Below are 15771 nucleotides of genomic sequence, written 5' to 3'. Positions count from 1 at the left end.
GTATCTGAATCAGCATCAGAGGAATGGCTTAGCCAAGCCGGCCACGTCCCAGGGTACAGGCCTTATGGAGTTCAAAGTAAGAGAATAAGATACAAGTTAAAATTTTTCCAAAATAATGCTAACAGTTAAAATGTGTTAAGTGCCTATGGACATGCAAATGCTTTACATATCTCGTTTAATCCTCACAGTATCCCTGGAGGATATGAAATATTACTGCCATTTTACAGATAAACAGGTGCAGGGGTGTTACAGATGGGAGTTTTTCCTTCTTCCCCATCTCAATTTATGTTGTGTGGATCTTCTCTCTTAGGCCGCATCCTGGGGGCCCAGCTGCCCCAGTACTACCAGGTCCTCACAGCTCCAATCACCAAGGTGAGGGCCTCCCCAGCCTCCGGCCGGACCTCTCAATGAGGGGCCTCTCCTCCCGAGTTTTTCTGTCCAGGTGCTGGATCAGTGGTTTGAGTCGGAGCCTCTAAAAGCCACTCTGGCAACAGATGCTGTGATTGGCGCCATGGCAAGTCCCCACACTCCGGGGAGTGGGTGAGTGTGGGAGGCGAGGTGGGGCAGCAGGAGTGGGGCGAATTCCCCGACGAGAGTCATACCAACAATTGTCATTCACTGAGCTCCCCCAGGAGCCAAACGTGAAGCCAGGAACTTCATACACGTTCATTTAACCCTCAAAGCAACATCTGAGAGCTGTGGTTCAGAGAAGGGAAGCATCTTGCCCAAAGTCACATAGCTAGTAAGTGGCAGAGCTGATTTCCAGCCCAAGATGCCTGACTCTCCCAAATCTTCCTTCTTGGTCACTACTCTCTACTCTTCAGTAAGAAAAGCCTCTCTGCCACCTCCCGCTGGTACCTCAACATGAATGTCTTCTTCCCACTTTCTTTCTCCTCTTCTCTCACTTGCTCACTTCTCTTTCTATCTCTTTCCCTCCCAGGAAGCCTCATTGCCCCTCCCCCTCCCACTAGTCTTTCCCTAGGTTCCAGGACTCGCTCACACACACCTTTGTATGGGTGGGAAGCTGCTTTTCCCTTTGTGAGGGGGGGTGTGCTGACAGCCTGATCTGAGAGGGGGCAGGCAGACACAGTGGAGTCTGCAGTTGTGATATGACTTAATGAGCCCCTGTAGGAGCAGGAATGGAGGGGTGTGTGTGCATGTGTGTGTGTTGGGATAGAGGATGCTGCCAAGTGTTGGGCCATTTCCAGTGCACCAGGAGATGCACCTAGAGGCTGTCGATGTGGCTTTTCTCTCAAGGGATAAGAGCACCCCTTGAAAGTGATTTTTCAACACACATTAAGCCAGCCCCCACTTCCCCAGGGCCATGGAAAAGGGGGCTTGGCAGCAATTGCCACACCTTGGCCAAGCTCTGTGATCAACCAGCCGATTTGAATCTTCCAGCTGGGTCCTCGCATCCTTTTCCCTATGGGTCTCTGGGAGGCTTAGCTACTGCCCAGTTTGTGAAATGTGCCTTTAAGTAATTTGTTTCTTCATTAATTCTTTCAATAAGTATTGATGGAGCACCCGCCTGGGCTGGGCGCTGGGGATACAGCAGTGAACAGAGCTGAAATCCTAATGGGAGAGGCAGACACAGAGCAAGTAATGATAGTGGAGCCTGGGAGTGTGATGATAGGGGAAATACAGCAGAGAAGCAAGCGGGTCCAGGGTCAGAGAAGCCCTCCACAAGGAAGAGATGTTTAATCTGAGACTCTAAGGGCAGGAGAAATTAGCAAAACAAAAGATGAGGGAGGAAGGGGGTTCTAGGCTGCTGGAACAGTATGTGCAAATGCTGGGAGCTGAGAATGGACCATGTGGTCCATTCAAGGAACTGAAAGAGGGCCAGTTTGGTAGGAGTGTGGGATGCGAGGGGGATCTTGGTGAGGGATGAGGCTGATGAGCAGGCAGGAGCCCTGGAGGCCATTTTCAGAGACTGGCCATCACCCTAAGAGCAATGAGAGCCAGTGAAGGTTTGAAAGGAGAGAAGTGACAGGAGCATAGCCGGGTTTTGAGATCGGGCTCCAGGTTCTGTGTGGAGAAAGGTCTGCAAGGAAGAAAGAGTGGGAGAAGGTAGTCCAATTAGGAGGGCGTTACTGCAGCCGTTTAAGGAAGAGAAGAGTGGCCTGGGCCAGGGGAGAGGCAGCAGGGAGCGGGGCCGTTGGAAAGCTCTTTAGGGGGCAGAGTTGACAGCGCTTGATTGAATGTAGGTGGTGAGGGACTAGTAGGAGTCAAGACTGACACCCAGGTTTCTGTTGGAAACTGAAGGTGCCATCACTGGGATGGGGAAGATTGAGGAGAAACAGGTTGGGGAGTGGGGAAAAGGGGATGGGTTTAAGGTGACTGCCCAAAACCCATCCAGATGGAGATAGCTGTGGGTAGTGAGACATATGGGCTGGAGCTCAGGACAGAGCTGGCTACATCGTTGGTACTAAGGTCTGCACACAGACAACATTTGCACAGGGAGAGAATGTGGACTGGGGGCAGCAAAGGGCTCTTACGACAGCCTAGAGCTCCTTGGAAGGCTAGTGAAACAGGGCTGGATGGGGGCAGGGAGAGGCTGAAGGTACAAGATGGAAAGGAGTATTTCGGCCTAGAACTCTGGGGAGATGAAAGCCAACCTCCAGCCGCGATTCTGATGGTCTGTCCTCAGATACGTGCTACTACATCACGTGATGGGGGGCCTGGAGGGGATGCAGGGAGCCTGGGGCTACGTCCAGGGTGGCATGGGCGCCCTCTCTGATGCCATCGCAAGCTCAGCCACTGCGCATGGAGCAAGTATCTTCACTGAAAAGGTGAACGGCCCCTCTACCCCTTACCCTGATTATTGGCAAGGATCCCAGGATGAACAAAATCTCAGATTCGGAAGGTCCCTCGTTTTACTGATGGACAAGAGGGGGCTCCAAATCAAGGGGCTTGGGTTATGCAGCCTGTTAGTGGATAAGCAGCTATCAACCAAGTCCCAGTTCTCTGCCCGCGCCCTTTGAATTCACAGCCCCTAACCCACATTTGGGCCGGGTCTTCGCATTGGAGAGGGTAGGCTAAGGCTTCACCGAGGAGCTGCAGAGCTGGGCAGGGTGGATTCGGGATGAGGAAGCTGCGAGTGCCTAGGAGCAGCACAGACACTGGAAATCCTCCGAGGTCCAGCCTGCATTTCCCTTCCTGGGGGTTTCTGGGGCTCATTCCGGTGGCTCTAGACAGTGGCCAAGGTGCAGGTGAGCAGTGGAGGGCGTGTGCAAGGAGTCGTGCTACAAGATGGCTCCGAGGTGAGGAGCAGAGTGGTGCTGTCCAACGCGTCACCGCAGATCACCTTCCTGAAGCTGACGCCCCAGGTGAGGCCTTTGGGGTGAGGTGAGATGTCTGCCTAGACGGGTTGGACATGGGGGGATCGAGGGAGCCAGGACTGCGTCAGGGTGGGAGATGCAAGCACCAGGTCTCTCCACGTTTGAGGAAGCCAGTTTTTCTCTCCCTTACCCAACGGGCAGGTAGCAACAGGGAAGAGGCCTCACAGGTGAGGAGAAAGGTCCAGAGAGGTGAGGAAACCTGGGCCATGAAGCTGGCAATTGGCAGAGCTGGAGCTAGAACCCAGTCTGACTTTCCACCCAGAGTTATTTCTACAACTTTCCTCCTATCCTGACTTCTCCCTTTGACCAACTCTAATTCCACTGTCTGTGTCAATGATCTGTAGCCATGTTAATGCTGCGTAACAACCAATCACACAGCCCCTGGGCATATACCAAGAAGCACACAGAGCTGGAGAATTCAGTTGATCTTGGCTGAGTTCAGCTGATCTGGGCTCACTCGTGCATCTTCCATCAGCTGTGGGTCAACAGTGGGCCCTGCTGATCTTGGCTGGCCTCGCTCACACGCCCGGGGATCACTGTCTGTGGCTAGTCCAGGACGGTTTCTGCCAGAATGACCAGGGTGACTCAGCTTTGTTCCATGTGTCTTTCGTCTTCTAGCACCATAGTCCAGGCATGTTCTCAGGGTCTGGCAGAGGGCAGAAGTGAGCAAACTCAATCATGCAAGGGCTTTTCAGGCTTCTGTTTGCATCCTATTTCCTTACATTGGCCTTGTCTTATGGTCAAGCCCAGAGTCACAGTGGGAGGGCGTTACAAGGGGGCGTGCATACAGGGAGGGATGAGGATTTGGGGCAGTTGTTGCGATTGTCCACACCTACCTTGTCCGCAGAAGATATGATAATATGTTTGTGAGCATGGATCTCCCAACCACTCTTGGGATTATTCTTGGGGACAAGCACCACTTTTTCTGAGTGATTCTGCTAATAAAATTCAACAAACATCAATTCAAAAGCATCTTGTTAAGGCAATTCTGAGATCATCAAGACTTCCAAGAGCTTACAGACCAGAGAGAAACAAGGCCTGCAGCCCACTGGCCATATCCGAAGCAGGAGTTGATGTGGGCCGTTTATAGTCAGGACAGCTGGCAGAGGGCAGAAGAAGAAGTGGTTAGTGCTGAGCAGGCGGGGGTCCGGGAGGGCTTCATAGAGGAGGTGGTTTGGCTGAGCTCTGAAGGATGGAGAGGATTTCTGGTGGTAGAGGTTGAGGGACCAGTCTGAGCAAAGGAAGAAGGCAGCTCCCCTGGGCCATCCCCAGGCCTTTCATGGAACCTTCTTGCAGGAGTGGCTTCCTGAGGAGTTCGTGGAAAGAATCTCCCAGCTAGACACCCAGTCCCCTGTTACCAAGATCAATGGTAAGAGACACCCCGGACTGCAGAGCTCTTTTGACATTATCCGAGTGAGAAATCTCCAAATCTGGGAAAACCTGGCCTACGTCATCATATCTATTCCCTGACCTCCAGCCTCCCCCCGACTTGAAGGTAGAACACTTTCTCATAGTTTTTATTCCCAGTCCACCATTTGGGTGAGCAGGGCAATGGGTAGAGAAAGAGGATCCTGGGGGGCTGAGGACACAGGCCTTTGGACCCTGACCCTCCTCTTTGGTCCCTCAGTGGCTGTCGACAGGCTGCCTGACTTCCTGGCAGCCCCCAACGCTCCCAGCGGCCAGCTGCTGCCCCATCACCAGTGCTCCATCCACCTGAACTGTGAAAACACCCTCCTCCTCCATCAGGCCTTTGAAGATGCCATGGGTGGCCTGCCTTCCCGCAGGTGAGTGGACCCTGGGCTTGGTGTCCCTGGGATATTCTTACACATGGCCGGGGGGTGGGGGTGACTGTCCAGACATGGGACTGCCTCTGCCTCCTGAGGTCAAACATTCACAGTGACTTAGGATCTGCCTAAATCTGTCCCGAAGTTCTAAGGATAGAAAGTGCACCCCAGCAAGGACTCTGTGGGCCAGGGCAGGGAAGGGATGAAGAGCAGGATACATTGGGCCACATGTCACAGGTTAGCAGAAGGGGCAGAGGACCGCAGGGAGAACACACTGGGATTTGGGAAGAACTGGAGAAAATGCTTCCTGGGAGAGAACAGGAGTTTCTCAGCTCCCACAGCCCATCAGAGGGCACACCGTCACCTCATTCCGTATTCTTATTCTTATCTCTGATAAGCCGCCTTCATGCAAAACTCCTAAAAGCATTTCCCACCTGCCACTGCAGCTGTATCTCCATCCTTCTGGGAACAGGCAGGGACGTTACAGGAACAAGCATCTTTCCATACTATCAACTGTCCACCAAGACATGTTGAAAAACTATTCTGTGCCTGGCTCTGTCTTAGGTACAAGATGAGAGAATTGGGAGTCGGCAGGGCATGAAACAGACAAAAGCTTGTCATAGGACAGGCACACAAATGTTTATAGCGTGAGGTGAAGAGGCTGTGTGCCCTGAGAGAAGGGTAGAGGGCAAAGTCCGCTTATCCTTTCATAAATATTTTGGGGCCCAAGTCTGGGTCAGGCTTAGCTCAGGGACCTGGGCACAGAGCAGCAAGCAAAGTCAGCACGGCCTCTACCCTCAGGTCACTGCCCTTCTATGTTGGGAGATAAGACAGTCAACAAATGTGCACTGAGGGCATGCAGAAGAATAGGTCAGGGGAGGGGAGGGTTTGCCAGTCTATAAGGAGGTCAGGAAAGGCCTCTCTGATAATGTGACGTTTGAGCAGAGACCCAAAGGAAGCAAGAATATAGGTCTTGTGGGTATCTGAGGAAGAACATCCAGACAGAGGGAAAGTCAGGTGCAAAGGCCCTGGGGTAGGAGTGTGCTGCTGTGTTGGAGGCACAGGGATGAGGCCAGAGGGGCTGGAGAAAGAGAACATGGGAGCGAAGGGTAGGAAGTGGCGTCTGAGCCGCAGCTGCTACATCCTGCCGGGCCTTGTCGATGGCTCCTGGCCCTTACTCCAGGAAAGTTTGTGGAGAGCCTGACTTATATTTTAGAAGGGCCACTCTGGCCACTGTGTGGAGAAAAAGGGCACCTGTGGTAATTGGTTACTCTTGCAGAATCCAAGGGAGGGAGGACAGTGGCTTGGACCCGGGTGGGGCAGCAGAAGCGAGGAGAAGTGGCGAGATACTTGGATGGGAAGTGGGGTGTGAGCAAAAAGGAGGAGCCACTGGAAGGTGGTGCTTCCCTTTATTGAACAGGGAAGATGGTGTGTAGGAGGAACAGGGTTTAGGGGACACCTGGCATTCAGGTTGGACAAGTGACGTTTGAAATGCTTAGTGGACGTCTAAGTTCAGGGGAAACTGCAAGTGGGGGATGCAGGGAGAAGGGGCATTCCACTTGGCCTCGAAGGATGGGCGTATTTGGAGATCGGAGGAAAAATGTGCTCCGAGTAGAACAGGTGTTGCAGGCAAAGGTGGGAGGGAGGGGCAGGAAACAGTTTGCAGTTCTGTTGGGTGTCAGGCAGCCCCAGCAGCTCTGTTGTGCTCGGCCTGCCCAGGAAAAGGGAATCAGGCCGGGTGAGCGGGGTTGAAATCTGGCCCCTGAGCTCCTGCTCTCAGGCCTGGCCCCTTCGCTCATTCGTGTTGTCTGGACCCTGGAGACATTTGAGCCCCTGGTTAGAGGGCAGCCTGTGTGGTGGGGGAAGGCAGGGACAGGCCACGCATTCAGAGGGGCTGGGGGAGCTCCCCAGGGGTGGCCTGGACCGTCCTAGTGATCACTGAGCCCATGCAGGCAAACAGCCACCGTGGCCTTGCAGAGATAATCTGCCCGGCCTTGGCGTCCTCTCATCCCAGGCCTTCCTTTTGAGGTGTCCGCATCTCGGAGCGGCTCCCAGGCCCTTCCCTCGGGCAGCTGCTGCTCTTCAGACCTGACCCTCTCTCCTCCCTGTGTGGCAGGCCTGTGATTGAGCTCTGCATCCCTTCCTCGCTGGACCCCACCCTGGCTCCCCCCGGCTGCCATGTCGTCTCCCTCTTCACTCAGTACACTCCCTACACCCTGGCTGGAGGCAAGGTCTGGGACGAGCAGGAGCGGAACGCCTATGCAGACAGAGGTAAAGAGGGCCAGACCCTCCTGTCTCCAGAGTGGCCGTGCAGCCTGAATGGACCCCTCCCTTCCCGACTGCCTCGTTCAGAATTAACACCTGCAAGTTCTGTCCCAAAGGGAGAGAAGTCAACACGAGGGAACCCAAGTCAACACCTGAATCCTGGCAGGCACTGGGCTAAGAAAGACAAAAAGACACAGTTCCTGCCCTCAAGGTGCTCGCAGTCCAGTGGGGGAGACTAATAAAGAAGCCAATCTCACAGTACAACATACCGTGTGAGCCAAAGGAGAAAGCAGTGAGCCAGAGACAGGGAGAGCTTTCCAAAGGAAGGGATATTTGAACTGGGTTTTAAAGGAATGAATAGGAGTTGGCCAGGAATAAAGGGCATTCCATCAAAAGAAACAACTTGAGCAAAGCAACAAGGTGAAGAAAGCTTTACATATTCAAGGGGAGATAAGCAACTTGGTGTTTAGGGTTGGGGTAAGGAAATGGGAAAGAGTTGGAGGCTGGACTAGCCTGAGGCCCATAGGCCTTTGTACTGAATTATTTATTTGCCTGTGGACTGTTTTTGTTTTTTGCTTATTGAGATATAATTTGCATATGATAAAATAAATCCATTTTAAGTGTACATTTAATGAATTTTAGTAAATTTGCCAAGTTGCACCATCATAACGCCTCTTCTCCTTCCTCCCAACACCGTCTCCTTTCCTGCTGTTCGGCACCCAGTGTTCGATTGCCTCGAGGCCTACGCCCCCGGCTTCAAGAGCTCCGTGGTGGGCAGAGACATCCTCACTCCGCCTGACCTGGAGAGAATCTTTGGGCTTCCTGGCGGGGTGAGTACACGCCTGGGGGTCCCTCTTCCCATTCTTCTGCCTGCACCCCCACTCCCTGGCCGTGCCCTCCACACCCAGCCTTCATCGGGGAGGGAGGACAGTGGCCGAGACCACGGCGGAGAGGGGACAGAAAATGGTCAGCTCTAGGGAGTGGGGGAGGAGTGAGGAGACACACACGGGCTGCTGAGAAGGTCACCAGGACTGTGGCCCTTCTGCCTGGACGTCCGGGTCAGCCTCTCCCATCTGGCTTCCTTCAGAGGGTGCTCCCCTCCTTACGGCAGCACGTCCTCGGACTTCCCTTCAATATCACACACTCACTGAGCCTGGGGGCAGGGGGATGGGTTAGGAGGCCAGGCCCAACATGGCAGCCACTAGCCTCATGTGGCTATTGATCACTTGCCTGTGGCTAGGCCGACATGTGATGTACTGCAGATGTGAAACGCACACCAGACTGCAAAGGCTTAGTACGAAAAAAAAGTAAAATGTCTCCTTAATTTTATATTGATCACATGTTGAAATGATCATATTTTGGATCTCTTGGGTTAAATAAAATATATCATGGACAATAATTTCACCAATTCCTTTTTAATTTTTAATGTGGTGACTGGAAAATCTAAAATTACACGTGTGGCTCCCGTTACATTTTATTGGACAGTGCTGGTCCAGATGTAGAGTGAAGGAGGCCAGGCAGCGCGCAGGGAAAGGGGTGGAGGGATGTGGAAGGCGTGGGGCGGGCAGAATTGAGAAGTCTTGGAAGCAGTGTGCGTGCAGAGGTCGGGGTGGAGGTGATGTGAAGGATCCTGCCTGGAGGCCGAGGAGAGGGAGGTGGTGTCATCCACTGAGGCAGGGAAGACGGGAGAGGAGCAGACTTGAAGGAGGAAGATGAGCTCAGTTTGGGACATGTTGAAGGGGCAGCAGGAAGGACATCCCTGTGGTCACTGCCAGCAGATGCTGGTCTTCTTGTCACTCTGACCTCCCCCCATCCCACACGCCTCCCTCCTCGGCTGGTCTGACCCAGGCCAGTGGAGCAGAGCCGAGCTCGGGTCCCAGTGCCCCTTGTCTGCCGTTTACTAGGATTCTGCTGGAGCTTGGACTCCTAGGGCCCAGGCTCAGATGGATGTCTTGGCCAAAGAAACATGTGCCAGCAGGCAAAATAAGTCACATTCCTCTATTTTTCAAACAGAGTGAAGGAGATTCATAGTCCACAGCAAAACCTTTCAAATCTCCCTTTGCTTTCCATTCCATTTCCTCACACTCTGAAGATGCTCCCTACCCTTCTTTCTGCCTGAAAAAATGCCTCTAGAAAACTTCACCCCCAGCCCCAGCACATGCACCTATTCTCTCTTCCCCTCCCCTTTCTGCACCATAAGAACCCAAGAAAACATCCTGGAAGGAGAAGAACCTTCCTCAGAGAACAGGGGAGGGGGAGAAACCCGCAAAAGCAGTTAAGACCCGAGCGCTCCTACATTGACGACTGTGGCCCTGCCTCCCGCAGAACATCTTCCACTGCGCCATGGTCCTGGACCAGCTCTACTTTGCCCGCCCCGTGCCCCTGCACTCCAGCTACCGCTGCCCTCTCCGGGGCCTGTATCTCTGCGGAAGTGGGGCCCATCCTGGTGAGTGACCTTCGGTCCCAGTACACGGTGTGCGCTGTGAGAGCTGGCTGGACATCAGAGGCTGGCAGACAGGGGAAGAGGATAAACGATGGGGGAGGCAGGGAGAGAGGGAGAGGAGCGTGGAGCTCCCATGAGAACAGGCCACCCCATGTGCACGGGTAAACAAACAGTCGTGGCCTCTGTCAGGCCGGCCACAGCCCTCGGGGCCGCTCACACCTCCCCGTTGAGGTTTGAGGATACGTCCCAGAGGCATCTCTCCAAATTCCAGTTTTGTGTTGTGAGAGACCCCTGTCCCTAAATTCCCCCTCTGTATTTTAGACCACTGAGGATCTATCAAGTTGAGTTTCTCAATATTAAAATGCTTCCCTGTGCCTATTCCAGGCCTCGTTGACCTCGCCCAGGCTGCCATGTCGTATTGACACTTTCTCTGAGCTCTGTGGGCCCCAGCCTCCCAGAAAGGGTCTGGACTTCCACATCTTGCCCCTCTCCCTTAGTCTCGTGTTTTAGCTTCACGTGCTGAGTCTCGCCAGCCAGCACCCTGGCTCTCAGACTGAGGGGGGGCACCTGCTCGGACCGTGCGCCCGGCCCCCTCCTTGGCGCTCTGATGCAGGAGGCCTGGAGGGGAGCCCAGTATCTGTCTTCATAGTCGTCCCAGGTAGTTCCGACGCCCAGGGCCCTAGCACCACCCTTCAAGAATCCCTGCTCTGCTTTGTCGCTGGCTCCTCTGTGGGCCCTGGCCCTGCCCACTCCCGGGGTGGGGGTTTGAGTACAGCTTTGGTTCACGGGAGATTCCCTTCCAGGAGGAGGTGTCATGGGAGCCGCTGGACGCAATGCAGCCCACATGGTCTTCAGGGACCTCAAGAGCATGTGACCCTGAACCACCTCTGACCCAGGAAGAAGAATTCACCTTTGCAATTTTAAGTTCCCATTGGGTCAGCTTCCCAGGCTGTGGCTGGAGGCAGATGTCCTCAAGCTCCAGCCGCTATTTTAGAAGAAACGTACATGATGCATGCGGTAATAGTTAACCTTGTGCCCATGACTTCAGGAATGAACTGATTTTGTTTTATTCAAAACAATATTTTATATAAATAGTTTGCATTTTTTCCATATATTAGTAGCACAGGTAATATGTCATAATTATGTAATCACGTATGACTGTATAATAATATGTGGGATAAACTTGTCCAGGATTCTCAGTGTCCTCACAACACCACCTCCAAAGAGTCCATTCGACCAACAAGCATCCCCCCTTCTCCCTGCTGGGCCCCCCACCCACTGATGGGGGCGCTGCCCTGGTGAGGCCCAGGCTACTGCTGTCACAGTCCTGGCCAACTATAAGAAAGGACCCAATTCCCCATGACCCATAAAGTCATCCACCGGCCCCACGGGTCTGAACAATGCTTGGCATCTCAAGCCATCAGAACCACCAGAGTCAGGCAAACCGCAGTCAAGGGTGAGTGCAGAGTGGATGCAGCTGAGGGCCACCTGAGAGCCCACATCCTGATTCTAGAGCATTCAATCTCTTACTTCCCATGAGCAAGCCATACCTGTCACATCACTAAAATCTTCCCACATAAACCTATGTTATTCTAAAGTGAGGTGGGTTGTCACTCTTGGTCAGAAAGATTCATACAAATATCCCCATAGTAATGCAACTCTCTCAGCCAGCCTCTCCAATCCCAGCAGCCAAGGCTGTGGTCCAGAGGGCCCCACTGGCAGAGGAGGAGGAAGGTGCTCTGGGGCATCTCCTCACTCCTTTCCCCAGGGAAATTTATAGAGATTAAGATATACCCACCTCATTACTTAACCTCGCTAAACTCAGATTTCTCATCTGTAGAAGAGTTGTTTTAAAGATCAAATAAGACAACAGGTCATGTTTTGGTCCAGTATCTGGCACATGATAAGCATTCAGTACGTGGTAGTGGTCTTGCTGCTAATATTGTTGGTGACAATGTTATTGTCATTTTGTATTCTGCAGAAGGCAGTCTTTTCAATATTCTTTTTTCAACCTGGCACCCAGAGTTGAAACCCGCCCGCTGGAAGCAGTGCAACCAGGGCAGGGCAATCGCTGGATCCACCAAGCTTTTTCCAAAAGAAGAGCTGACAAACCAGCCCCTCACCCCCCCCCACCCCCCCACCTCCCACCCCGCCGTCGTCGTTGGTACAACTAGCTTTTTGAGCTTGTTGAAAATTTGATTTTGGTCTGGGTTCTAAGATTTTCTTTTCTCAAAGGACTTCCTAGGGCTCAAGGGGAAAAAAATGTTTGAAAGAAAGAGAGAGAGCAGAAAGGAGGGAGGAAGGAAAGAAGCAGAAGGGGAGAAAGAGAGAGAGAAAGAAAGGGAAAGGAAAGGAAGGAAGGAAGAGAGAGAGAGAAAGGGAAAGAAGGGAAGGAAGGGAGGAGGAAGGGCTGGAGGAAGGAAGACAGGAGGATAGGAAGATGTGGGATTGAGGGCGAGTGCTGGCTAGCATCTTTAGTAAGCCGTGTCTTCATCCTCTGGGAAGGCAGTTGCCTTGTTCCCATCGCAGCACACCCGTTCCTCACACTGGCATAGAGAAAGCAGAATTGAGTAACAAATAGGAACTTGTGAAATCCCCAGGGGGCTGGGGCAGATCACATCTGGTCTTTCAAAATATCAGAGATTGTTTTTTTGGTAAACAAAAGTCACAAATGCTTAATGTAGGAAATTTTTAAAATATAATAAGTAAGAACATAAACCTGAAACATAGTCTTACCTGCAGAGATAATCACGATTACCATTTTACAATATTTCTAGCTAGTCTTTCACATAATTGGGATCATTTTCTATATTTTATATGTGGGTTTTACACCTTTCTTTCTTTCATTTTACTTCACATCATGAGCATTTTTTAGTGTCATAAAAATTCTTTGAAAACGTTATTTTTAATAGCTGCCTAATATTCTCTTGTAAGGATATACCATCATTTATTATGGGACATTGAGTTCAGCCTTGGCCTTGATTGCTAATTAGCACCAGCAAAGGTGGGAAAGCTACTCTTTTCCACAACGACTCCTATTTGACTTGAATGACTCTATCATGTCTCCCAGGACACAGCTGCCGTCCAGACAAACATTCCCTCTAAAGGAGGCGGAACTCAGAGGAGGCCAGAAGAGGCGAAAGAGCAGTTTCACACGGAGAGGAAGAATTTCCCACTGTTTGGTGACTTCCTCTCTCAGTCTCATGTCTCTGGAAGATAGCATTTGATCCAGACCACGATGCATGATGGATCAGGCCTCCGCCCTGTGGGGTGCCTTGGTTCCTACAAGCCCCCAGCCTGCCCTCCGGCTGAGCGAGGCGGACTGAGCATCCCCAAGGCGACCACCGTGCAAATTGGCCGTGGATCGGGCAATGGGTCCCTTGCCGACTTCAGAACATAAAACTCTCACAAGGATAATAAGTCAGCGCCGTATTGTCACCTGATTTGTGCTTGCCCGTTTCCCCAAGGCAGTAGGGAGCACTTCCTCTGAGGCACGTGACACTCACCTGGTTAAGTCGTTAGGTAATGTAGCCAGCCCCTCCTGTTCTGACGGCCCCTGGGTGATGGTGTCGAGTCTGGGTGAGGTGTGAGTTTTACAGCTCCGGGTGGAATCCGGGTGTCCCAGTCGGAGGAATGACAGATGTGGCTGGCCAAGCCACCTGCGGGCCTTGTCAGTGTGCATTTTTCTGACACATGTTCTGTTTGCAAAGCATTTGACAAGGCTGAGTTCTGTGGACACTGATATGACTTCTGTGGTAAAGGCAGAGACGCAGCAGGGAAAGAGTGGCCCGAGCACAGCATGGCTTTCTGTGGGGAAGTGGGAAATAAAAAGGAGCACAAAACACAAAATAAGGAGAAATGCAAATGGACAGCAAATCTTAAAAAATATTTAACCTCACTAGGAATCAATTAAATGCAATAAAACCAAACTATCATGTTTTACCTATAAAACTGAGAAAAATTATTTGTAATAGAAAATTACCAGCATGAGCAGAAAAGACATTCCCATACGCTGTCGGCAGCAGCATAAATCTGTATTTGATAATGAGACTGAAAAGCCAACTTCCAAAAGCCAACCCATTTGGGGGGCTTAGTCAACATCTTGTCACTGAGCCTCAGGAGAATATCAGAGGTGTCCCCAAGGATTGAGGTACAAGCATATTCACGCAGTGTTATTTGCAATGGCAAAATATTGGAAACAGCTTAAATATCCCAAAATAGAGAATTAGTTAAATTAACCATGGTAACTGCATGTGATGGAGTATCAAACAGCAATTTTTTAAAAAGTTTTTGAAATTACTTTTTTTAATCTCATGGAAAAATGCTAATAAAAAACATCCCAATTTTATAGATAGAGCTATAAAGAGATATCTTTCTGTCTCTAATATATAGGTATGTATATATTTATATATATGTTAGAGATGTATGTATGATATATATAAATGTATATCATACATACAGAGCGAGACACCAGAGAGAGAGAGAGAGAGAGAGAGAGAGAAAGACAGCGATGGAGAAGAACGGAAAGAGAGAGACAGTTGGGGAAGAACCCAGTCCGCCCAAGTGTTAGCAATGGCCTGAAGTCTTTCTGGCCACTTGGCAGTTTGGAAAATGTTCGTTGCTACCTTCATATAACCTATCTTAATTTAAGAACAAGCTCAAAGTAAATGGATGGGGCTTTGAAATTTTGTTTAAAATGATGATCTAGGCCTAGTCCAAATGATTTGTGAATTACTTATGCATTAATATATATTTATTGCTCATAAATCAAAGGATTTCAGACACAGTCTGGGTCTTAGCTTCCTTGAGTGGAGGGGTTGGGCTTTTCATCTCCTAAAGTTCCCCTAACATCACAAAGGGGAGGGGTGGCGTATTTTCAGTGTTTCAACAGCCCAACAGAAATCCTGGGTTCTCGTGAGGGTGCTACAGAGGTGAACCCAAACCCGGACTTCCTCTGGTTTTGTCTGAAATTACGCCACTTCTGTTATGCAGGTTCTTGGATCAGCAGCTCTGCAGCTGGTTAGATGTGTCTGCAACTCATAGGAGAATTGGAAGATGAATTAAATTATATTGAGCAAACGACATTTGTTTGGTAGCTTGTTACGCAGAAATCTTTCAAAACAAAAGGTCTCTTAAGAAAAAGTAATAAAGAGGGTTGTCAATAGTGAAAAAGCATTGGAGCCAGACCTATGCTCTCTCTTCTGTGCCAGTTTGATCTTTCAGGACCTCTGGAGGAAGTGTGGGTCTGGCTCAAATGCTGCCGCTCATAAAGGGGCTATGATGCTAGCCCACCAAAATATGCATACCCTGTGACCCAGCATTCCACTCCAGGTGTGTATCCAACAGAAGTGCTTACGGGTGTTCACCAAAAGACACATACTAGACTGCTCATAGCAGCACTAATAAAATATCTCCAAACTGGAAACGACCCAGATGCCTGTCAACAGTAGAATGGATAAGTAAATTGTGGCAAATTCACACAATGGCATGCTACTCAGCAATGAGAATGAACCATCGAGAGCCAGATGCCACCATACTATGCTGAGTCAGGGAAGCCAGCCAAAAAATAATATAGGCTGTAGGATTTCATTTATAAAAGGTACAAAAACAGGCAAAAGTAATCTATGCTGTTAGAGACTCACCTTTGAGAGTGTTAGGGACTTGAAGAGAGCCTGGGAAGGGCTTTGGGGTGCTGGTAATATCCTTCTGTTTGAGCTGTGTGATGGTTACATGGGTATGTTCAGTCTCCGAAAAATTCACCGAGCTCTACACTTAGAATGTTTCTTATTATACTTCAATAGAAAGTTAGAAATAAAAGTAGGTTGGTGCCTGGCACAAAGTGATGTTACAATAGTCCTCCCTTAGTTGACCATGGGGAACCGAAACCACAGATAAGGAGGAAAGCGAAACTGAGGCTAATAAGGGACTACTGTAAGGTTTA

The 15771-nt window shown here is 50.7% G+C and overlaps 1 protein-coding gene across 5 annotated transcripts in view; it reads left to right on the top strand.

Moving 5' to 3' along the window:
- Positions 1-13816, top strand: part of PYROXD2 (pyridine nucleotide-disulphide oxidoreductase domain 2) — a 29719-nt gene extending 15903 nt beyond the window's left edge. For 3 of the 5 annotated variants that reach the window (XM_058543723.1, XM_058543722.1, XM_058543721.1), the window contains 9 exons: positions 311-372; positions 2648-2789; positions 3192-3326; positions 4635-4707; positions 4966-5122; positions 7239-7393; positions 8111-8217; positions 9713-9833; positions 10634-11910. In XM_058543723.1, coding sequence (XP_058399706.1) covers positions 311-372; positions 2648-2789; positions 3192-3326; positions 4635-4707; positions 4966-5122; positions 7239-7393; positions 8111-8217; positions 9713-9833; positions 10634-10704 — 1023 coding nt within the window. In that variant the 3' untranslated portion in view covers positions 10705-11910. Of the gene's footprint in view, positions 1-310; positions 373-442; positions 541-2647; positions 2790-3191; positions 3327-4634; positions 4708-4965; positions 5123-7238; positions 7394-8110; positions 8218-9712; positions 9834-10633; positions 11911-12900 lie in introns of those variants that run through there. The other 2 variants (XR_009220479.1, XM_058543724.1) reach the window with 2 other exon arrangements.
- Positions 13817-15771: the final 1955 nt, after the last annotated feature.

The sequence above is a fragment of the Diceros bicornis genome, chromosome 6 (genome assembly GCF_020826845.1).
Source record: "Diceros bicornis minor isolate mBicDic1 chromosome 6, mDicBic1.mat.cur, whole genome shotgun sequence".
Lineage (NCBI taxonomy): Eukaryota > Metazoa > Chordata > Mammalia > Perissodactyla > Rhinocerotidae > Diceros > Diceros bicornis.
This window is presented reverse-complemented; position numbering and strand designations above follow the sequence as displayed.